The sequence below is a fragment of the Perna viridis genome, chromosome 14 (assembly GCF_037379345.1).
Source record: "Perna viridis isolate PV_CMFRI_1.1 ecotype Kerala chromosome 14, ASM3737934v1, whole genome shotgun sequence".
Classification (NCBI taxonomy): domain Eukaryota; kingdom Metazoa; phylum Mollusca; class Bivalvia; order Mytilida; family Mytilidae; genus Perna; species Perna viridis.
Genome location: NC_142458.1, coordinates 20666863 through 20690848, shown reverse-complemented (window position 1 = coordinate 20690848; position 23986 = coordinate 20666863). Strand labels below are relative to the sequence as shown.

The following is a 23986-nucleotide window of genomic DNA, read 5'->3' as shown; positions in this document are numbered from 1 at the left end:
TAAATATATTCTACTTTTACTTGTACATGTTAGCATGTGAACTTTTGGATGGATGTACTGAAGAGTATGCAGAAAAACTTCAGAAAATATAACATGCAGTTGTTAGAATTGTAACTGGTATAGATATGCCGGTATAGAATCTCATATTTGAAATTGTGAGTCATTAGCAGACCGTCGTCGCAGACGAAAGTTGTGTCTATTTCATAAAATTGACCACCGTTAAAGTACCTGTCTAGACCTGGCATGTCAGTTAACTGCTAGTAGTCCTTAGTTAATTTTGTACATTTGCGTAATTTATATTCAGATTCTTTACTCCCGTTGTAACAAGGGATTTAGATCTTTTTGAACTAGTTTTTAGGTGTGTTTAATTGTGTAATATTTTTCCCAAGTGGCCAGATTTTAAAGGGGGAGTGTTGTGATAATGCCAAAGTACTTTAACCCAGTCGAATTTTTTGTGCCTGTGAGAGTCACGAATTTCTGGTCTCTGTATGTCTTGTTTCGTTTTCACCTTTAGTTTATTTTTTATGTTACCGGAGTATAAACGGGAAACCCCCTGGCTGTTCTTGTGTATAATGATGTTTTGGGGCCAGCTGCAGCCTCGGCCCTGCCCTGTGGTCTGAGGGTTTTCTTGTCATTCACTGAAGACCAATGGATGACCTTGTGCTGACATTTTATTCCAGTGGGGTTTTTGTCTCTTTGACATATACACCTCACCTATTCTAGATAATTTATTAACTTATCATAGCATGCAATTTTAACACAAAAATTCAGCAAATTTCAGCTGTTATTGAAGATTTGAAGTACCTTTTTCAAATGAATCTGCTCCTCATTAGAAATTTACTTTGTCAGTTCAGAAATAATTGGGGTTTTAGATATTTTTTGTAAAAAATAGGAATGACTTAAAATTGAAATAATTTGAATTTTAAGCAGAACTCATGTGGAATTAATTTAATTTTTCTTTTTGAGTTACATGATGGCATTGCAATAACTAATGAACGCTGTAACTTCTGAATTGTTGATTATTATACAAAGTTGAAAAAGTATAACCTTCTTTATCCTACACTTGTGATTGCCATGACAATATAGCCTATCATTCTAATTTCAATAGGACATAAATGTCTTGATGCATGGGCATGATACACCCTCAGGATGCACCACCATGATCTTCACAATAACAGTTAACAATTTACATGAACAGGTTGAAATGAAAAAAAAGTCATCTTAAAAGACATTTTTAATAAAAAAAAAAAAGAAAAAAAAACACTACAGAATATAAAAAAATCATGTCACACAGTGCATGATGTACATGCACAGAAGAAGACTGACACATATTGCACATATATAAAATGTGTAAAATAGATTTAAAGAATTGCCAGTACTGTATTTGCCTTTGGAAGCAAAAAAAAAGAAAGAAAACAAAATAGAAGAGTCCAAAACAAGCTTAAAAATTGGTAAACGACAACCAATATTTGAAAAATCACCTCAAAATCCCTTCAAATAAATACAGGTTACTAGCTTCAGTTCACTCATCTCATCAACTCTAACCTAATCTCAGAATCTCTCTCTGTGTTAACGAGATTTTGTCACGTCTTTATTTATACCCTACTTCCAATTTCACCCAAAACCATCATTGAAAATAAACTGTCCATTATTCAATATATCCAGGGTATCTATATACTACTGAGTTAGCATCTTTTTCATTCTAAAATTTCATGACTTAAGTTCTGTTTCTTTCCCCTGAATCCATCACTTCACTAAATAACAGTTCACAATGTATCATTAGGCCATTCAACAATAACTTTGGTTTTCATCCTGTTTTTTCATGAAACCAAGGAGAGAGAGAGAGAGGCATTATATCCTGTTTATAGGCCCTCTCCTCTAAAAACTAACAAGGGTGTTTTTTTTTATTTTATCGACCAATCAAATTATGAAGAAGGTGTTTTTGCTTTCACTTTTATTGATATGGCAATACCAATGTGTAATGAAGCATTCTTAGAAGAGACAAAAGGGGGAGAAACAGGAAAATATTTATAGTTGGCCTTTCTATATACTCCACTTCATCCATGATGAGAACCCCAAGTCATCAGATGCATGTCACTTACAGCCTTCTCAAGGCTTCACCATCTTTTGTTTTACATCTTGTATTTCACTCATTAGTTTCTATATATTTTCCTTTCTCCTTCAATCTTTTTATAAATGTCACCTCATCTCTGTTACCTAGTCCATAGCTACAAAATAGAATTAAGAATCGACCAATGAAATCTGTAAAAATACAGTATGTAAATTATAATAAGTTTGGTTTCTTCTTGTGACCTTAATTATTTTGTATAAGTTAACTGGATCAAATGTTTTTTTTGAACATACAGGTAATAATAAATATGTTACCAAATGGACAGGTAATAACAAAGGTATTACAGAAGAGACAGGTAATAACAAAGATGTCACAGAATAGACAAATAACAACAAAGGTGTTACAAAATAGTCTTGAGGAAACAAAGGTGTTACAGAATAGACAGGAAATAACAAATGTGTTACAAAATAGTCTTGAGGAAACAAATGCATTACAGAATAGACAGGTAATAACAAAGGTGTTACAAAACAGACATCAGGAAACAAATGTGTTACAGAATAGACAGGTAATAACAAAGGTGTTACAGAATAGACTTGAGGAAACACATGTGTTACAAAATAGACAGGTAGTAACCAAAAAAAATGTTACATAAAAAATAGGTCAGACTGTATTAATTAATTTTTGAGCAGTTATTTCACATTAATTTAAAAAGAAAAAAATCATTATTCAGAAAATTGAAACAGGGGCCAAAGACAGGCACTGTTATGTTAACTAAGATGAATATGTTCTTACTCTTTCAGTTGTTTCTTGTCTTCTGTAAATTTCACACCATTGTAATACAACCAATATCTTCTCCATACATATCTCCTTTAATTTAAAAAGTATATTAATATACAAATTATGACCTTCATAAGGTTAGAAACATAAGTTAGAACTTCCTTCTTGTTAGAATTTTTCATAACTTTGTACATTTCTTACAATTTAAAAATAAATCTATTTATGTGGGTATAATTTATTCAAGCAATAACTGAGATTGTCTGGTAAGCTATACATTTCCTAACTTGAGGCCACCCTAAGAACAAACCAATCCATCCATTGGGAGCTGAGATTTTTGTGACCAATTTTTTCTATCATTTCTTATAGTGAATAATGACAAAGTCACATGAAACAGTAGGTTAATATCGGACTGCAAATAATCTTTATATAGATGGGGTATACATTGTTAGCTATTTTTAGTGCTGTCCAATATCAAAATCCGAAATCAATCCATCCAATGAGAGCCAAGATAATAGCGACAAAACTTGGATGGACGGACAGACAAGGTGAGTGGGGGTATAATAGTTTATATACCTTTAGATGGCCTTTAATAATATACATGTACATAATCATCTTACCAGCTGATACATGTTTTGTCATTAGCCCTTTCCTGTTTAAGGTTGACAAATCTCTTTATTGCATGCTTCAGATCTAACACAGTGGCTTCTTGTGTAACAACAATGGCTGAAAAAAATAAATACAGTATGGTATAATGTTTGAAATGAATACTTGCTGATAATGTTCATTGTTTTCTTTATGGCTAAGATCAACTGACTAAATATAGAAGGGTGTAAAGCAACTATGAAGTCTACAGGCATAGCACCAGAATTATTATTGGTATGGCCAGTCAAACGGATTGCTAAAATTGAGAAGCAGTATATATACATGTACTGGGTAAGAACATTTTTTTTTAAACTGTAGTGTAAATTATAGGTATGGTATACTCTGCCCTTGAAAATTATTGGTATGGTGGCTCTAATAGTTTCTGGTTGCTATGTCCCTGTTTGGAAACAGTTATTAAATGTTAAATCATTGATACACAGTTACACATTCGGCAGAGCCATATACAAAGTGAAATTTCAGACCTGTATGTGCCCTAAATACTGTACTTAAGGGTACACCATATTTATGGAGATCATAATAAATTTTTGAAGATCATATGTAAGTGCATCCAGAAAAGGATGTTACAGAAAAAAGGGGGGATCAAGGATATAAATTTTTCAAGAAAAAATAAGGGTCTAGCCCCAGAAACCCCAACTTTTCTTGATCCCAGCTAAATGTTCAATACTAACGTAAAACTTCATCATCAGCTCTCCTAACATTGATAACCATAGCCTTTCCATGCTCAAGGGCAATGTACGAGTTGATCTCCTCTAAAGTCACCTGAGGTGGAAGGTCATAGAGTAAAGGATCAGTCTGAAAAAGAAGATAAACTATAAATGTATCATCCCATCATTTACTCTAACTTAAAACTCACCTTCAACATTTGTCTTTGAGAAAAAATTCTGAATTAGTTTTCTTAAAATTACATGTATCTTTTAAATATCTAATCTACCACCACTAATACATTGTATGTCAGTACATTTTTTTAGCAAAATTTGATTAGAAAGGACTTGTCCACATCACTACACTGAAAAGTCATAATTGTTCTTACAGAGATAATATCAGACAAGGTACTCTGAACTTTGACCATGACCTCATGATGGCTTAAAACTAGGTCACCACTGTCTTCCTCACCACTCTCTTCAGGATGAACTTCCTGCTTGGTGGACTCTTCAGTCTCCTTTTCACCAGAGATCAAAGTTTTATCAATACTGCCAGCACTATGATTCTTGTCATCTTTGTTCTCTATGGGATGATGGTCCTGTAAGCATTTGAAATTGATACATGTACAAATAGAATATTGTATACAATACCAACCATAAGACATTCATATAAAGCCATGAGTTTATTCCAGGTTTTAGGTCAGAGGGGTGTTACTGGATGTGATGTGGAAGAACACAAATGCCTAACTTTATTTAAGATATATTTCTCATACACGAAAAATAAGGAATTTAAAAAGTTGTCTCCATGGAAGTGCAAACAAAGATTTGATGTTCAGTACCAATTGTGTACCCAAAGGTGTATTGTTAGCTTAAGAAAGAGGTGGATGGGTGTTCAATCTAGAAATATTTAAAAGAGGGGTTTCAAGGCTTCATTTGCTCACCTTTGTCCAAATTTGGCACATTTTCCAACAAAGACAGAAATACCAACACCTGAATCCCCCTATAATGGATCTGCCACTGGATGATTCAATATACTGAAGATCAATCTCATTCCTTTTGATTCTTGATCATCTTGTGGTAATGTTTATCATAGGCATATAACAACTTCTGTTCCTTTGCCAGGCTGATGTTATACCCTACACTCCCATACACAACATATACTACATTGTTACACTTGATTCATATTAATGAGTAATTACCTTTTGTGCTTCTTCATTATTTTCTTGGTTGACACTTTGATGCAGTGAATCTACAACCTTAAAAAGAATTGTGAATGAGTCATGTGCTGAGGATGATCATTTATTTTAGGATCATCATTCCACATAACATGCAACTGATAATTTTTCATAAACCAAATACAAATCACAGGTAACTGATGACATGCCGATGAACTTCCCCAAATAAATGCAGGGTAGGGAACTCATAGAAAATATCTACCAGACCACAGGGCTGGCTACATCAAAAAGTTACCTGTCCTGATTAAAACTTACCAGCTCTGAAAATTTATGCAATAAAATGCCAATCTATTTTCCTTTTCAGATTCTAATGTATTGATGTTTAAAATGTTACCATGACTAAAAAAGGATAATTTGATAAACCTAGAGATGTTCTGTAATATGTATGACTTATGATTTGTCATTTGATGAAAACACATTGCAACAAGTGCATATATAATTGAGACACTACTGGTAACTTTATAGAGCATATCATTTTTAGCCGGTGGATTTTTGGTCTACAATGTAATTCATCATTCAATCTGAAAAGTTCTGCCTTAAGTAAATAAAAATTAAATTTTGATTTTATTTATTGTTACTTTACTTTTAAACAAATTGAAAAACTCAGTCACTGTCAATATCCTCAGACAGCTGAACGGCATAGTTGACAATATAATTTTCCATGCGTGTTGTCGCAAATTAACCATTTGAAACTCCATTTTAAAGCTTGGAACAATTAATCATTTGGGCTTAGATTGATCATACAACTCACTCTTTTTCTTGGAATCAAGGTCACTTTTTGGGGGGGAGGGAAGTCCAAAATATTGTCGTAAAGACTGTTACATGTGATAAAGTGGTTCCAATTTGTCATTTTTCAGTTGAAGATTTGGTTTGAAAATTGGAGGTTTTTAATCAAGGTTTTTTTTCTCCTAGCATAACAAGTAAATCATGTGTGATGTTTATGGACAACTTCATACTTGAAGTTTGTTTGTTATAAACTATGCTGAGTATTGATTCACCTATCACAAGTTATTTTCAAATTAATACACAATCTTCATTAGCAATATATTCACTTAGCAATATATTCACATTCTTCAGACCATTACCATGTCCAATGGGAATTGAAGCGAAAGCCTTTTTTTCATTTACTGCATACCATGAGGTTAAATATATGGGGTAATGTAGCAAATATTCAATAATGCTGATACATTGTACCAAATTTCCAAAATCATCACAATTCTAAAGGAGTATTATTTTCTTTACTTATTGCTAATGAAACTTGGGAAATATACTGTATTGCTGAAATTACAGAAAATAACAATAATAAGGGAAGTAACTGACATTTTTAATAAAAAATGCCTTTAAATGGTAATTTTGAAATTTGTTAACTACAAAATTTAGACTGTAAAATTGACAGTAATTAACAAATTAAATAAATCTATAGGAAATGATTGGCTGTACATAAAATGTGGATGTATCCAATCAGAATCAATTTTCCTAATTGTCAATCATCATCGATAACACTGATCAGCTGATTGCTCCATGGAGAATATTTACTTGTCATAAAACATTTCTTTACCTATTCAGACACAATTAACACCTTTTGTCAAATTCATGGCTCATTAAAAAATCAAAGGAATGAGATAGAAACATGAATTTTGGGTTTGAATACTGGTGTTTCTAGATGTTTTTTGACAGTTCAGAAAGCGGTATATTTTCTGTTCCCATGGTAGAACTGTAAAAAGGTTCTCATTCCGGTAGAACTGACCTACCGTTGGTAGGTTCACATACACATGAAGACACAACTTTTACAAATTTAACAAAAACAAATTCATTTTTTCCCTTTCTGTCAATATTTTTGTTTTATAAGCGCGATCGCTATCTGTTGATTCAATATAAATCAGCCAATGGGATTTGATTTGACACACACAACGGTTTACCATGCTCCCTGAAGAGATCGAGTCAAAACATGTGATAATGTAATGTTACTAGATCAGTTTGATTCTTAGGTTCCGTTATGAATGAGGTAATACTCAGAACTCGTTACAAATCATCTGTAAAAATAGCCCAACCACTGGGCTGTTGAAATTTTATATTTGACAGTCCGATCGTAAAACAGGGCGGTCAGGCAGGCTATAATTTTCAACTCTGATAAATGGATCCATAGACAAAGACATAGACATACTGCTTAAGTGGCCCTTCAGTTATTTCTGGAATGAATACAAATAAATTTGTTCATCATAATGTGAAACATCCAGGCAAAATGAATTTCAAATGAAACAATCAATTAAAAAAAATCTGTATCTGTACATGTATGTACAGTATACATGTACGTTGAAAAATCAAAATCAGGCTTCTACTCAACAGGGAGAGAGAACAACTGCATGGTTTAGTGGTTGCCAGTAAGAACTGATTTGATGCTCTCCCTGCTGGTAGAGTTAACTGTGATGTTATCCAGTTGATTTCACTCGATTCCTGTTTTTACGAAAAAAGAGTTCAAATACTGTTGTGTTTTGCCAGATGCATGGCACTTCAAAACACTTTAAATTATTTTGCAAGCTTGTTTAATGTCATTGGTATTGTGGGATTGAAAGGCACTATATCTCTCTGATCTTCTGAGGCGTTTTTGACAGACTTGCTTCAGGTATTCTTTTGCTTCAAAAGCAGATAAAAGTCCCTCAACCATCTTGTACAAGAAAATAAGTCTCTGACTCTGGCTTGAGCGTCGTAATACTCGTATATTAATATTATAAGAACAAGTTGTTAGTACTTTGGGTTTCAAAACACGTATCTATGGATACAATATGCATCCAGATCACCGCTTAAAAAACAAAATCAGCAGATTCTATTAATCAAATTTAACTACTGACTATAAACAACCGGTACCTTTTGCACTACATCGTCCAAAATAGCTGCCATATCTAAGTCATGTGACTAACCTTACCGTTCAAAAATGAAAGTAGCCACTTCCGCTTTCGATTTCTAATCCTTTGGCTTTTCACAAGATTGCAAGCATGTTGCTGTTTTGTCCAACTTGTGCCAACATTTTAGTCGTTGAGGAGGGCCAAAACTGTTACAGATTTGCGTGTAATACATGTCCATACATTCAAAATATCGATAGAAAGGTGAGATATGTTATTCTTTGCAGATCTAGATCTTGTATCACTATCACTGAGTATTACTATCAGGTAAAGTTCAGTGTTTACAAAGCCACTAAAGCCTAGCGAAGGTAAGGGTAATTTATTTAAGTTCACCGGATATTACACATGCGTGTACAAATCAATACTCTTTAGAGCTTTTCAACCTACAATGAAATTTACGGCCGTTTGGTTAATGTTAGCTTTTGAATGGTCACAAGGCTTGTGGAGAAGGATATTATCCCTTATCCCTTTGGATACTGTGACCAAATCAGAAAACAGCTCAGGACACTGCATCCTGAAAGCTTGATATTCCATGCTTGAAAATAGGTGAAACCCCCAGCTAGGGTATGTGCCTGGAAACATGTGGGACTGATGAACCCACAGTGGTGTCTACCACATTATTTCAATTCCAGCTCCTTGCCCACTTGGCCACCGTGTTTCCTGAGGCAGTGAGGAGAAAATCACTTGTTTTGTTGAACTTGTTCTTTTTTCATTATATCATTCTCCTTCCCGCTTTCTGAATATCCTGGCTCAAGAGGTGTAGCAAGGTTACGCTTCATAGGTGCCTTTGTTTAACTTACGTAGAACCCTGAAAGCTAACTATGGCCAAAAAAATAATAATAATAGTCTTGTTTCATGCTACCAGCAATTAAGAAAAGATAGGGTAGGTATGTAAGGACATTATTTTATTTTTCAAAAACATTTTATATTGAGTTAATAGGGAAACAAGACTTTAACAGTGACTTTAAAATGGCCATAAAATGTTTAGAGTATGCACGAAAAACTCGGGTAGGTAGGGTAACAGGAAACAGACTTATTATTTTTTTGCCTAAAGTTCCATTGGTGCTTTCTTCATTATTAAATGAAAAAAAATGTCATTAAACATCCTTTTGAACAGATAATCTAAGGCATTTTAATATTAATTTCTGTATTTGAATATACATGTATTTACAATTGAAATATTTCGTTAGATGGACTTTATTGTACCGAATGGCCAATTTAAATATCTAAAATTAACCAATCAAATCAGAGTGTGACGTCACACCTAAAACTAGAATAGCATCTTCAATATTATGTTAGTTTTGCCTATGAGCTATTTATACTCAAGTTAAACATTTGACTTCCATGTTAAGATGAACCACTATGTCATTATATTATTGATGTATTGACCAACAGGAAAATGCCGCACTACAGGCCCACGTCCATTTTGGCAACCTTGGGCTTTGGACTACTGCTTAACTGTGAAGACTGCTAATATTTGACTTTGTTGATAATGCACGGCTTTGCTGTTATATTGAACAATTACTTCAGGAAGATATATCTTTTAAAACTTAAACTGATCAGATGATTTTACTTTGAAAACAAAGGAATGTTTTAACATGCATATTGAGCATTTGTGCTATGTTCTCAGTAACAATATTTCCCCTAAAATAAGGAGAGATTAGTATACTTGAATACTGAACAAAATCAGCATGTATAAAACTTTTTGCAAGACTGTAACAATGGCAACAACTAATATTTTGCCACATTGTTCTTTCAGATAAGTAACAGAAAATACCCACAGCTAAAAGAAGTAGATGATGTTTTGGGAGGATCTTCAGCATGGGAAAATGTTGATGCAACAGATGGTACATATATATAATTATACTGTTTACTCAATGTTTTCCAGTACTACAGGAGTCTATCCGTTAGGATTAACTGACATGCATTAGCCCAGGTCATGGCATATTGAAGCTGTAGTAGAATACTAAAAACTCTAAAATTGGTTGTTCTTGCTTCTCTGCCTGCAGTCACAACTTCACAAAGGGTTTTAATATAAAAATGGTACATCATCACATATTTTCAATTTTACACTTAAAATTTTTGAGAAATTTATCATTGTTCTGTAGACTGTAAATCTATTCAATTCATCAATCAACCAATTGATATTTTAATCCATCACCTGATCAATCTATCAATCAACCAATCAGACAAGTGGTACAGATAGTACTGGACTGATCAATCTATCAATCAACCAACCAGTCAAGTGGTGCTGATAGTACTGGACTGATCAATCAACCAATCAGTCAAGTGGTACAGATAGTACTGGACTGATCAATCTATCAATCGACCAATCAGTCAAGTGGTACAGATAGTACTGGGCTGATCAATCTATCAATCAACCAATCAGTCAAGTGGTACAGATAGTACTGGGCTGATCAATCTATCAATCAACCAATCAGTCAAGTGGTACAGATAGTACTGGGCTGATCAATCTATCAATCAACCAACCAGTCAAGTGGTGCTGATAGTACTGGACTGATCAATCAACCAATCAGTCAAGTGGTACAGATAGTACTGGACTGATCAATCTATCAATCGACCAATCAGTCAAGTGGTACAGATAGTACTGGGCTGATCAATCTATCAATCAATCAATCAGTCAAGTGGTACAGATAGTACTGGGCTGATCAATCTATCAATCAACCAATCAGTCAAGTGGTACAGATAGTACTGGGCTGATCAATCTATCAATCAACCAATCAGTCAAGTGGTACAGATAGTACTGGGCTGATCAATCTATCAATCAACCAATCAGTCAAGTGGTACAGATAGTACTAATAGGTGCAACAGTTGTGTCATTTGACATTTTTCTGCATTTTTAAAACTGTTAGCCATTTGAATGGCTATAATGCTAATATTCTTCAAATAGAATATACCAAACGATTTCAAACAGGATTTTTATAATAATTCTAACTTATTAGCCTATTTCAGGATTTTCTTGTCTTGTCAATTTAAATGAACAGCTGCTTCCTTTGATACACCTCTATGCAAAATTTGAATTGTTTGAAATTTTTTTTTCAGTGACATGTCCAAAATGTGAGCACAAACGAGCTTTCTTCATGCAGATACAGACCAGATCAGCTGATGAACCAATGACTACATTTTATAAGTGTTGTAATATGTCATGTTCACATCAATGGAGGGACTGATAAAAATTCCAATTTATATTTGAGACTGAAAAGAACAATTGGATAGTCTCATGTTGAGGCCTTGTCACAGACTTCGGCAAAAGTGTTCAATGAACCTAAGGCTGTGCCCTCTAACTTGTTCAATGGGGAGATTTGATCATAGATTGGATAAGATTATGTAATACTTATTCATGTAAATGAAAATAATTGCTGTGTTGATATGTTTGTACTTGCAGTATCTATTACAGCATGATTCTGAAGTATATTGCATTTATTTTATGCCTTTAGTCAGCTCTCTTGAAACTTGCCATTTCAGAGTGTAACAGCAGAATTTCAAATGTAAGTGTGTTTAATTTTAGAGCTGTTTATATTTGTTAGTCAAAAAATGGTTTTATTAACTAGCGTATAGATGACTTAATGGGAACAATTTTCATGAAGCTTCATTTTAATGCTAATTACAGTGAAGTGTGTCTGGTTTCCTTTGAGTTGTATAGGAATATACAATGTATTTACTATCTGTTTAACTGCTGGTTCAGATTTTCAGATTCCTTAATTTTCCTCAACTTTGTAACTCTTTTCTGAGAATTAGATATTTGGTGTGCTGCTTAATTTGAACTGTCCTGTTTCCATGATGTGACGGAAGGACCTGGTAATGGGTAATCAACCTTCCATAAGTAGCCACTGACTAAGCTCTATAGAAACTTGCTTGCCACATTCGTTATAGCATGATAAATTCACAGTTGTCCCCCTTCTTTATTGACTTTCTGGACCCACCACTGCATTCATTTGCTTGTGATACAGATTTACAGCCTGTAAGTTTTAGTTATCTATGTTTTTTGTATGTGGGGTGTTTATTAATTTCTTGGCTGGCAGTTCTTTCTTGAGAAGTTTAAATATAATTATAAATGGCTTTAAGTGTTGTACTTATTTTTCTTTTTTCTGACTTTTAAATTCTCAAGTTTCAACTTTATTTTGTTTACCTGGTATTAAAGATAAAACAATCAAATACAGTTATCCAAAAAAAATATAAAAAATTTCTACTGCAAACATACAAGATTATCACAATTCACAAACTCAAAAATCCAAGAACTAATGAATTAACTTATTCCAAAGGGTTTATAATTTTGGGTTACCCTGTAGTCAAAAACACCTTCATATATTATGACAATCTCAATTGCTAGAATTTTTTTAGATATCTCTATTTGACAAATGGTAACTTAGCACATTTCAACTTTCAGACATCCTAATATTTTTTTCTGAGTTCCTTGACTGCTCATACAACAAAAATAAATACTTAAAAAATAAATAAAGTAAATTAAAGTCCAACAAGACATGCAGTCAATATTGTACAACTATATTTGAAATCAATTCACCCATTCGGAGATGAGATTTTTGTGACGAAAATCAGACCGATGAGATGCACGAACAAGTTGATTCCAATATACAACCACTTGTTGAGTAGGGATATAATAAAATAAAACATCCCAATAGAAAGAAAATGGAACAAAATAATGTGAATAATTTATTTTACAAATCTTGACATTGATTGCACATGGTCTACAAATATTTAAAAAAAAATTAAAATACATAACCAAGTGCATATATGGTTTTTATCACATGACAACATTTAATTTTTAATTCCCATGCCTTATCCAGCCATTCCCAGGCTTTATCCAGCCATTCTATCCTTGTATTGCAGCAAATTTTGTGGAAAAAGTGATTGATGAATTAGAATTTTGTTTTTTTCTTATCTAATTGAACCTTTAATTAAAAGGCAAATTTTCATGATAAAATCATGAAAACGTTTGTTTATACCTTTTGATGCAAAAATTTAACGCAAAATTAAGGTGAAAACCATTTGCATATAAATTTCTCCAGCTGATTAATGATACATGTACTTAATATTAAACCATGTTGTAAAAAAATGACATTGTTTTTCTATTTAATAAATAATTTATGATAATGTTAAACAAATTATTGTATGGACATACAAATTTTCATAAACTGAATTTTTTTAACTTATACTTAAACAATAAATAATTTGCCACATAATTTCTTGCTCAATGATTTTACTCAATCTCAATGGCATTATGAAACATATTTCATGCATGGAATGTCAATCTATTTTTAACAGGTACATTTCAAATGTCTATCTAACCAATGGAGTTTGTTTCAACTGCAGCAGAATCGATCTCATACGTGACACGTCCTTCAAATTTTTTGAATTTTTTGGATTGAATTCACACAACCGACAAATCTTCTCCCATTCTCCACCAGGCTGAGTCTCGTCACGTTCCTTGACAAATGCTTCCTCTGATGCCCTAGAAAGAAAAGAAAATAAAGTCTACTACTGATGTTTTCCATCTAGTTATGTTTTCTTACTACAACTCCACCAATGGTCAACTATAAAGATATTGTGCATAATCAGGAGTTCAAATTAGTGATGGTCCAAGGTCTGGTACCTTCAATTAATGAGCCACAATCGACTTTAATCAATCACAACATTCCAACTTCTTCAAATCTTATCATACCTACAGAAATATCTCTCATTTGTTCATAATACTTGCATTTTTCAAAGTTGTCTGCATTTGATGATTAAAATCAATATGTGATTAAAAGGTGTATTTGACACTCCCCATTAGGGTTACTTCTAATGACAAACTAAAAAATTTGCAGAAAAAAAGTATCCTGCAATGCCAAAACAATAAAATACTTATCAATTTTTAACACTGGCATTATAGTCCAAATTAATTTCAAATTCACAAACTGTTTTTTGTAATATTTAAAACCTTCATTACTCAAAAATCTGTTGATTAACAAGCCAATATTGAGGTCAATTGAACCTACCTTCAGTTTGAGTCAGATTTTATAAAGGCCAATAAAAATTTATCCTTTAACCTGAGGAGCACCCACAGCCAGATATCAGCCTGACAGGTAGTTAACCTGTAATACTGAGGGTAAACATCTCCACTAGTTTGGTATCTTAATCTATCAGTTTAAAGCTCATAGTTTTGGTAAATTATGAAGGAAAAATTAATTCCAGTTGATATTAAAATATCAATATATTCAACTTCGTCCTCTTACAGGTTACACCTGCCTCATATAATGTCATTACAATGTACATGTACCTAAAACAATACATTTGTAAGAATACCATTTGCACTGTTCAATAGAGAAAGAAAGCAACAAACATGTGCATAAATCGCATGTAAACTTGGACATAATAACTACTGCTACATTTATCATTATAGCTTTAGTAGGACAGAAACAACACATACATAATGAGATTTTTACACTAAAATACAGATGTTAAGGAGGTAGACCTAGAGTAAGGGAAATAACTCTTGAAATCAGTGATATGTTGGTATCATATTAAATTTCAACAAAGCCTAACAAGCTTTAATTTGAAACAGAATGAAATCAGTTCAAGTTACTTTGATGCTTACATGAGATTGATATAAAATGGTGAATACAAACGTTCCAATGATTTATAAGAGTTGTGTCCCTTACCTTGGGTCTCCTGCCTTAATTCACTACGATAAGGCCGAGTAAAAAAATAGCCTGTGTTTCCACTAACATGGTCTAAAACCTAGGGTTGGTAAGTACCAGTAAGTAAAAACTTCTTTATTTTTTTCAAAAGTTTCTGACTGCTCATTCAGACTTTAATAATTCTTGTCGAAAAAATGGCAAAGAAAAACATTTCGGGTAGGCACAAAAAGTTAGGCTTGGTAGGGTTAGTTAAAACACAGATAATTTTTTAAGGCCTAACTCAATATTAAGGATACAAATGTTTATGTAAACAGCACAAAAAGAAGTCCGAGAGAACATGCAATGTTTCAGAGCAGCATCAGACTCGGAGACTACAAATACTGCTAGAACTAGTCTGCCATTTTCATTAAAAATAACCTTGGACACAGAAGGAAGTCGCTGGAATTGTAGTGATCTGTAGATCACAGTAGTTCAACCCAGGTGATGCTATAATTTTCAGATATCATCAGCAATAAGAACAGCAACCCTTCCTAGAATTTTGGCATGAAGAAAAGAAGCTACGAAAATAGTAATGTAAAAGTAATATCGTTTGTGAGGTACCAATTTTCATGGTCTTCGTGGGTAGGCAAAACCACAAAAAAGGAGCATGCCATTGATGTGAATACTGAAAACCTCAAAACCACAAATTCAAGAATCCATGAACTTGTATTTCTTCCCTAATCCATGAAAATTGGTGTCCACGAATTAAAGTACTTTCATAGTAATGGAAAAAAATTCCACTGATTTTCCCACCTAGTGCTTCCAAGGTTTTTCTTCACTAATGAGAAAGGCTGAGGAGTTCCAAATTGCTAACAAGTACTGTGACCAACTTATTTTCACATTTCACGATATAAATCAAATTAAGCAACTAACACTTTCAGACAACTATTTTTGGCAACTTCTTTTGGCTTTTTGCTCACAAAATTAGAAAAAATAATTTGCTTGCGAAAAAAAGTTCTAACAGTATACATATTATAAACAAAAACAAAAAGGAAAAATATCTTCATAATTCAAATCTTCAAAAAACCGCAAAAATGAATTCATAAAAATGAAACTTTGGAAGAACAAGTAGGTCACATGGTCTTCTATAAGTGTTGTTATTTTAAATTGTAATATGGATCCACAATGGTGAGTGTTTAAACTAGTAACTTTATGTAAGACATCAGCATTTTCCACAAAGTAAACAAGATTAAAGTATAGTTCTGTCAAAAAGTCATGCATAGTGATTCATTGAATCTGAAGTAGCCTTGATGTAATCAATAGACCTTTTAATAACCTTTGCAGTGTTTGTTTAACTATGAATACTATAGATATATATGCTTTTGTGTTAATGACATTAAATGACCTATGCCTGGTGAGAAATTTTTCATTACTTTTCTTTAGAACTGAACTAAAATTTGGCTGAAAAAATATAATAAACTCAACTTTCACAGACATTTTCATTTTTTTATGAAAACATTAGTCCGGCATTCTGAAGGATTTCCAGCCATAATATTTTAATGTACATGATCAGCACATATCACTTTTTGTCTGCCTATACATGACTCTTAGAATGAACTATCCCTGCAGCAAGGTTGAAATAAGTAATTTGCTGGCCCTTGGAAAATCAGTCATAATTTTGGATATTTTGGTTGTTGTTAATATTATCATAATGATATTTAACTTCACTCCTGGCAAGTTCAGTTTCAACGAAATGTTTCATGGCCAGTTCGACAAATTTTCTTATTTCTACCCCTGTCATAGGAATCTTTTCAGCTTCATTGCTGATATGATGTCAAAGTCTGATGCAACTCCTATTCTAACCCATCAGAAAACATCCAACTATTGGGTACTTACGTATTATCCCTTCTGATAGAGTGTAAAACATTTATCACCAGCATTAGTAAAAAATAAATTGTGAATGTGCACAGTACATGATTAATCCAGAATTTATGTACATAACTGTCATGGTCAAATCCTTATGGTTGTCTTGACAAGTTAGGTTGAAATTACCTTAAGTTCTGAATAAACTTTAAGAATTTAGTAAAATGACAACTGAATTTCATTCTGACAATTGTCTTGATCCGAGACCAAGTTACAGCAAAATATTAATATCTCTGTTCCTTGTCTATTAAAATTTAAAGAATTCATCTATTCTTTAACATAATACAAGGATGACCAAGTAAAGATTCATACTACATCATCAGTAGCAATTTGCTAGTACTAAGCAGAAAATACTGCAATCCTAAAACAGCTGAAGTCCCATGCTTTCTACCTCATGAGTTATTCTGGAATAACCTTGTTAAGCATGGTGTAAGTATAGAATACATGTATTGTCAAATGAATAAGCAAAAGTAATGTCAGATTATAAAGGTAATGCACATGTTACATATATTATGGTTTAGTATAATCAATAATATTTTCAATTTAATAGCACATAATATGCAGGGGTTGGTCTTCCATTGATTAAAATGACATTCACCAGAGGCCAAAGAAAAAAAATTTCTGTTTCCTGCTAACTAACCTACCCTAGTTTTTTTGTGTCTACCCTAAACATTTTATGGCCATTTTTGCTCGACCACTGTTAAAGTCTAGATTGTTTCCCCGTTAACTCAATGTAAAATGTTTATTTTAAAATAAAATAATTTCTTTACCTTCCTACCCGTTTGTTTTCTAGCTGGTAGCAGGAAACAAGTCTTATTATTTTTTTTTGCCTGATGAACTATATGAACTTAAATAAGTAGTTAACTGGAAAATTGAAGAGGAGACTCAAGCTTTATCCTTCCTTTATTTCCATAGCCATTTCAATGTATTATCTGACACAAAACTGAATATTAATCTTCTTCTCAATGATCAAGTTTTATGAAAAAATAAAAAAAAAAAAAACTTCAAGGAAGTTGATCATATAATAGTCATTTAATCAAGGAAAGACAAACGCTATCCTCTGAAAATCATCAATGTATTTGACATTATTAAAGTGGAATGAAAGATTGAAATGACACTTGGAAAATGGTAGAAATATAAATATATGTAAGCCTTAAAATACTGGAAAATGTGTTTGTCAGTTAGTTGTTCAATACATAACATGCAATAAGTCTCATGATATGTCAATTTTTCTTCATTTGGTGTTGACAGTATGTCAAAAATTATAATAATGATAATTTTGAAAAAAAAGGAACATTATTTCACAATAATGGCCATTGTACCAAAAAAGGATGAAAAATTCATCTTTCTGAGTAATCAGACATGCAGAGTGGACAGTAAATGGACTATAGGACAGCTGTATACTCTAATGTTAAAAATGATGGTAAGAAACACAGACTGTAAGCAGAAAAAGACTTAACTCAAAATGCAACAGCAATAGCCTGCACATTACAATAAGAACACATTAATAAGACCCATTAAGCATTTTGATGATAAAATACACAATAGATTTTAACAGCACTAAATAGGGTTTAAAAAGAAACAAAATGCACCAGGAACACTGTGATATATCACAAGAGTAACTAACTCAATTTGTGGAAATTTAATTTTGGATAGTCATTCTTGGCATCTATTTAGACTTGAAACACTTGGTTCAAATGTTCATAGATGTTTTTAAGTTGTAATAAAGTAGGACACAACAGTATATAGTAGGGCAGACTATTTGAATCACTCAAAACCTACCTAGATTTGAATTTGAAGTGGTATTAGTTTAATTTCTAACTGCAATAAAAGCACAGTATGAGTAACTAAAATAACGGCTCTCTAATAAACAATTTAGAGATTATAGTCATCATAACCGACAGCAATCTGTTTAAATTAGACCTTTCAATTGTTCAATTCAGTAACTGCAAATAGGATCCAACGACATTCCATTCTACTTTCTGTTCAGACAACCTTTTCAGAGTCCTGAGGGTTTAATCTTTGAATAATGCTGTCAAAATCATGAAAGATGAAATCTGATTAACAGAACAGAAAGATATCAGGACAGAAAGTAGAATTGAATGTTGCTAGATCCTACATGCAGTGACCAAATGAACAATTGATAGGTCTTGTTTTAATTATATTGAACTGACAGCTATTTAGAACTAAACCACTGTGTTCGAAAGATCACACCAGATTTTATAAATTAGCTCTAATCAAACTGCCAATAGAGAGAGCACAATATAAGTAACTAAAGTAATGATTCTGTCAAGAAATAAAAGGACCAAACCTCAAGATTAGTTCTTTGCAGGGTTCCTGAGAAATTTCCTTTTTTACTTAAGGACTGGGAAATCAGATCAATCTTCAACCCATTAGTTCACTTGGCTAAATAATAATGTAGCACAGTGCTCCTGGTGCATTCTAGTTACTAAGATCTTTGAATGTCTTAGTGCTACACAGGATATGTGCACTTTACTCGGTTGACCATGACAACCTACACTGACTTTGTGTACCTGTTGTTATCTTTTGTTTTCTCCATCTGTTCACCATGATGCTTATACCAGTCATCTAACTCTTTCTTTGCAATTTCTCTCATTTCTCCTCTCTTTTCTTCCTCTTCTTTATCTATAAGTAATCAATAGTTTCTATCATTAGTCAGCACAAAATATATATCTTAATATAAATAATTTGAGATAAACACTGTAATTTGATTGGTTAAAATAATTTTGTTATATCTCAATGGATAAAAAAAAATATTGACACGCCCCTATTCAGTTAAATTCCGAGCTACTTTTCTCATGTTTAAAGATAAAAACATATTTTAAAATTAATTAAGAATTGGCTATGATAAAAATTTTGTCTTTTGAAAAATAACATAAATTTTCCATGTGTATATTGTTTATTGCGCGAACTACAGTCCTTTTCCAATACACAAATGTATAATGGAGAAAACCATACATTCATCTTTATTAAAATCAACCAATTCTGTAACAATCAATCAATGCACAGCACAGCACAGTTCAACAACTAAATGACAAATTAAATCTGGTTATGTGGTCTGTAACTGTTTCTAGATTAGGTGAACTTTGTGGGGCTTCCACACACCTCTTGTCTGATACTCAATTAAATGAATACTGGATTAAAATTTTCCTTATGAATTTCCATGTAACATTTTCTACAGGATATCTTAATTTGAAGTTAGACCAAGATTACCCTTCTCTTGTAATCTCTGTGTTTGTTCTTCTCTCCAAATTCTAATTTTTTCAGGCTCAGCTCTCATTTGATCTTGTTGCGAAATGGCTGAGAATACGTCTGATGGCCCATTTGTCTATCAAAATAGATATAAATAGGTTAATTTATTAATATTTACTTGACTTTTTTTTAATTGACTAAGGGTGACATTCACTGATAATTAATTGCCTGTATATCTCATTTTAAATTTTAAGGTTAAAAATTGCAATTTGTTTCTAAGAGATTTTTCAGTCTTTTGGAAAAATGAGTCAGAAAGACATGATAGACATCTTTTGGTCTGTCAATAATTTTATTTCCAAATGTATACAATGTATGCACCTAACTGAGAGGTAAACACATATAAGTGAAACAAACCAAATTCTGAATAATCCAAAAACATGTGTTAAGGAGGTAGATCTAGGGTAAGGGACACAACTCTTACAAATCATTGGAATGTTTGTATTCACCTTTTTACATCAATCTCATGTAAGCATCAAAGTAGCATGGACTGATTTCATGCTGATTCAAAGGAAAGCTTGAAAGGCTTTATTGAAATTGAATATGATACAAACATATCTCTGATTTCCAGAGTAATGTCCCTTACCCTAGGTCTACCTCCTTAACTGGACATTTCTTGAAGTGCGTTCATATCAATCTATGTGGTATTCTGAACTTTGGTACATTGGATGTACATGTATGTCTAAACCATATCAAATTTTAAGTCTGAGAAATGTTGGGTTAAGAATATCTACCTGTGCCTCAGGAACTTCATCAAAGGTCTGAAAGTTATCTACTGGCTGTGTTTCTGTTGGTCCATTAAACATTCCTAAATCATCTAAAATCAAATCAAGAAATTAATATGTAATGATCAGCTCCTTAAGTTTGTCATGAAAAATAAAAAGCTTCACCAAGCACAGCATAATATGAGTGCAGCCAGTTTACAGGGGCTGCTCTGGCTTCCAAAATTCTGTTGCCATTTTTTGTTGCCAGTTTTCAGAAATTAGAGCCAAAGCGTGCCAAAAAAAATTATCCTTTTTTTTCAAAGAAAAGACAGTATTAAGTTCACTGATGAATTATCTTTGACAATTCATCAAAATAACCTCTCCATTCATGACATACAGTGTACATCTGCCCAAGATTCACTCTTGATGCATGTATAAAGCAGGTTTTTAGCTCTAGTCTGTCACTTTCATATGCATAAAATAATACAGTACTACTCCAGAAACAGGTATTTTACCCCTATCAAAGACTATATTACTCTTCTCATAAAGTTCCTGATTTTAAAACATGTTGACCTTTATCTAATGCAATATAATTAAATTTTTTTTTTATTATTTTTAACAAACTTGATTCTTTTTTTTTCAAGTGGTAAAATTTCTATCAAACTACAGTTTGTTCCATGGACCATTAATTGTGTCCCTGTTTAATTATCTTGATATCTGAAATAGCATTTCCTTAATTAGATTTTGGGAATCTCCATTCTATTTGTTTACCGATTTTCCCACCAAAAAAGTCACATGGCATAAGTGTAAACAAATGTCATCAATTTTCTTTTATCAATTCTTTCATTTCGAAGTATTTAGATACTTCCTGACGGGATAATCATTGTTAATTGGATTTAATTTATTCTGTTATTAGGTAACTCTGTTTCTGAATGTATTACATGGTTAAATAGGGCTGTGAAACTTGTGTGTAGCCACGTGCACATGGCCTCAATTGTGTTCAACTTTGAGAGAGTTTTGATTGGTTCAATAATTTATTTACATTTGATGGACACCTCCCATGAGGATATTGTCAGTCCAGTCGCCTGGTCAAATTACCTTTAATTGCCTTCAGTCATAAATTTGTCATAGTCAATTAACTCTGACCAGGTGTCAACACAATTGTTTAATTAGAGAGAATATCAGTTGCTGATAAACTTCCTGTCAGTTTTAATATACAAAACCTAGGCACCAAGAAAATCGCCAACTGGCTATTTTTGTCGCCAGATAAAAAAAAATCGCAAATTGCGACATTGGCGAAGCCCAGCGCGACCCCTGGGTTAACTCTGATCACTTGGTGCAAGTGTGGGCACAATAATAGTTTTTGACAAGCTAAACATAGGGACTTACTTATTATGAACACAACAACATATTTGGATACAACACTGCACAATATTTTGAAATTCAATTCAAGTACAAAGTTCTGCTTTAGGATGCAATCATACATTACTTTGTACCTCATTATCTCACCGACAGTAAATGATAGAGAAAATTTGCTAATCCTACTGCTTAAAGCTCTTGTATTTAGGCATGATAGAGAAAATTTACTAATCCTACTGCTTAAAGCTCTTGTATTTAGGCATACATTCATAAGGAATCCAATAAAAAAAATTCAAACACACCAAAAATAAAAAAGTCAAATTTTTGGTTGTTGCCCCCTTTTTACCTTTCATAACTCAAGAGCATAAGAGGTCTTTCTGAAATCTGACTGAAAAATGCAGGCAGAGATTGCCATGAGAAATCAAAACCATTTTTATATACATATAGTGTAGACTATGTAGCAAGCGGCCTCAAAAGCAAGTAACAATATATTAAAATTTCATGATATTAGGTTTACTACAAGTAAAGTTTTCATACAGTGACAAAAAAAATACAGTATTTCACTGTGGCACCATTTAACTTGCTTATTTAAATTGTTTATAGATTGCAGTCCACTAGTCTTTAAGGTGCAAACTCAATCGGTATTTAACTCATTTAATATCATACAGGGTCTGGTATTAAAGGTTGTTATATGACAAGGAAAAGCTAAAATGTTCACACCACAAATTAATAGTTTTCTGTCTTGTCAATATTCTTACGAATGAATATTCATTTTTCAAGTGCTTAAATTTGTCTTAATGTTAATTAAGTGGGGTAAAGATTCAACGGTGCAATCACAAACCAATTTATCTGTAAATGAAGTAACATTAACAACACATCGTAAAAATTGCTATAAGAATCAGATTGTCAGCCAAGAATCATGATGTGAACCGGATTGTGTTAGAGTGGAATTGTTACACCCCTAATGTGAATCCTTAGATTTAAAGAGATGATTTACATTTCTGTCAGATGTCATAGTATATATTTGCACAAAATACTATGCTTTCCTGATATTTTTGTACTAAATTCTTCTTCAATTGCACTACAGTCTACAGTGTCAATGTGATGAATCCACAAACATAGCTTGAAAAGACAATACTTGTATACCCTTTACTTTACGGTTGATTAGTTGAATCAGAGTTTGCTAAATTTGAATGAAAAATTATAATAATTTCCGCCAGATATGAACTACATCTACAAATGTAAATTAATTGGGTTTTTTTTCAAAAGGGGGTGGGTCCATCTGTCTGTCTACAAATGGTAATAATACCCTGCTGTTGCTGAGGGGGTTGGCCTGAATTTTGCAGACCAAAGTTATCGTCCTCTAATTCAGCTAGTTCTTTGTCCTGATCGGCGATAAATCCTGCTGCAGGGTCTTCTTCTGGTGCTGAACTCTCAAAAGCATCAAAGTCGGCCATCCTTCCAATTAATGTCGGTGACGTCAAATGTACTTCCGCATGGGAAGGCCTATAACCTATCTAACGATCCCGATATATAAGTTTTAAATTGCTCAAGACAATCTAACCCGAATAATTCAGTCGTTATATGGTATGAATTTCATTTGAACTGCTTTTACAAAGGATTTCCAGGATTGTTGGATTTTCTCATCAGGTAGGTCATTGTTTTTCTTTTGTTTAGCCACCATCTCCCATGTAATGGTAAAGAAACTGTATAAAACGTTTTAAATGGAAAATAGTTTATTATAATTCTGCCGACTTCAATGAATAGCGGAATGAGCGTTATGCATTTTTGCAATAAGCGATGCA

At 32.8% G+C, this 23986-nt stretch overlaps 3 protein-coding genes across 4 annotated transcripts; 1 reads left to right on the top strand and 2 right to left on the bottom strand.

Annotated features, from left to right (window-relative positions):
- Positions 1-1221: 1221 nt before the first annotated feature.
- Positions 1222-8329, bottom strand: LOC148598583 (U11/U12 small nuclear ribonucleoprotein 25 kDa protein-like). Its single transcript, XM_088562303.1, has 7 exons — positions 8253-8329; positions 5352-5408; positions 4542-4751; positions 4180-4303; positions 3466-3571; positions 2864-2938; positions 1222-2228 (listed from the first exon to the last, which is right to left on the bottom strand). The coding sequence occupies exons 1-7, from the start codon at positions 8283-8285 to the stop codon at positions 2147-2149; spliced, it is 687 nt and encodes a 228-aa protein (XP_088418429.1). The 5' UTR covers positions 8286-8329; the 3' UTR covers positions 1222-2146.
- A 2-nt stretch (positions 8330-8331) lies between these two features.
- LOC148598582 (DNA-directed RNA polymerase III subunit RPC10-like) lies at positions 8332-11717 on the top strand. The gene is made up of 3 exons (XM_088562306.1): positions 8332-8491; positions 10047-10134; positions 11351-11717. The coding sequence occupies exons 1-3, from the start codon at positions 8381-8383 to the stop codon at positions 11476-11478; spliced, it is 327 nt and encodes a 108-aa protein (XP_088418432.1). The 5' UTR covers positions 8332-8380; the 3' UTR covers positions 11479-11717.
- A 1249-nt stretch (positions 11718-12966) lies between these two features.
- Positions 12967-23684, bottom strand: LOC148598581 (clathrin light chain B-like). Of its 2 annotated transcripts, XM_088562304.1 has the most exons (6): positions 23491-23684; positions 20853-20935; positions 20083-20197; positions 19383-19494; positions 16822-16833; positions 12967-13778 (listed from the first exon to the last, which is right to left on the bottom strand). In XM_088562304.1, the coding sequence occupies exons 1-6, from the start codon at positions 23636-23638 to the stop codon at positions 13607-13609; spliced, it is 642 nt and encodes a 213-aa protein (XP_088418430.1). In that variant the 5' UTR covers positions 23639-23684; the 3' UTR covers positions 12967-13606. The 2 variants fall into 2 exon arrangements, with proteins under 2 accessions (XP_088418430.1, XP_088418431.1); XM_088562305.1 differs by lacking the exon at positions 16822-16833 and having other exon boundaries at positions 23491-23682.
- Positions 23685-23986: the final 302 nt, after the last annotated feature.

Excerpts from the sequence above, each read along its gene's own strand:
- LOC148598583 (XM_088562303.1), bottom strand. The coding sequence starts at position 8,285 with ATGGCAGCTATTTTGGACGATGTAGTGCAAAAG. Across the intron at positions 4,752-5,351 it reads ATAATGAAGAAGCACAAAAG|GACCATCATCCCATAGAGAA; the intron begins GTAATTACTCAT and ends AAATGCTTACAG. Across the intron at positions 2,229-2,863 it reads GACAAGAAACAACTGAAAGA|CTATGGACTAGGTAACAGAG; the intron begins GTAAGAACATAT and ends TCTATTTTGTAG.
- LOC148598582 (XM_088562306.1), top strand. The coding sequence starts at position 8,381 with ATGTTGCTGTTTTGTCCAACTTGTGCCAACATTTTAGTCGTTGAGGAG. Across the intron at positions 8,492-10,046 it reads TTCAAAATATCGATAGAAAG|ATAAGTAACAGAAAATACCC; the intron begins GTGAGATATGTT and ends TTGTTCTTTCAG. Across the intron at positions 10,135-11,350 it reads AAATGTTGATGCAACAGATG|TGACATGTCCAAAATGTGAG; the intron begins GTACATATATAT and ends TTTTTTTTTCAG.
- LOC148598581 (XM_088562304.1), bottom strand. The coding sequence starts at position 23,638 with ATGGCCGACTTTGATGCTTTTGAGAGTTCAGCACCAGAAGAAGACCCT. Across the intron at positions 20,198-20,852 it reads ATGAAGTTCCTGAGGCACAG|ACAAATGGGCCATCAGACGT; the intron begins GTAGATATTCTT and ends CTATTTTGATAG. Across the intron at positions 19,495-20,082 it reads ACAGAGATTACAAGAGAAGG|ATAAAGAAGAGGAAGAAAAG; the intron begins GTAATCTTGGTC and ends GATTACTTATAG.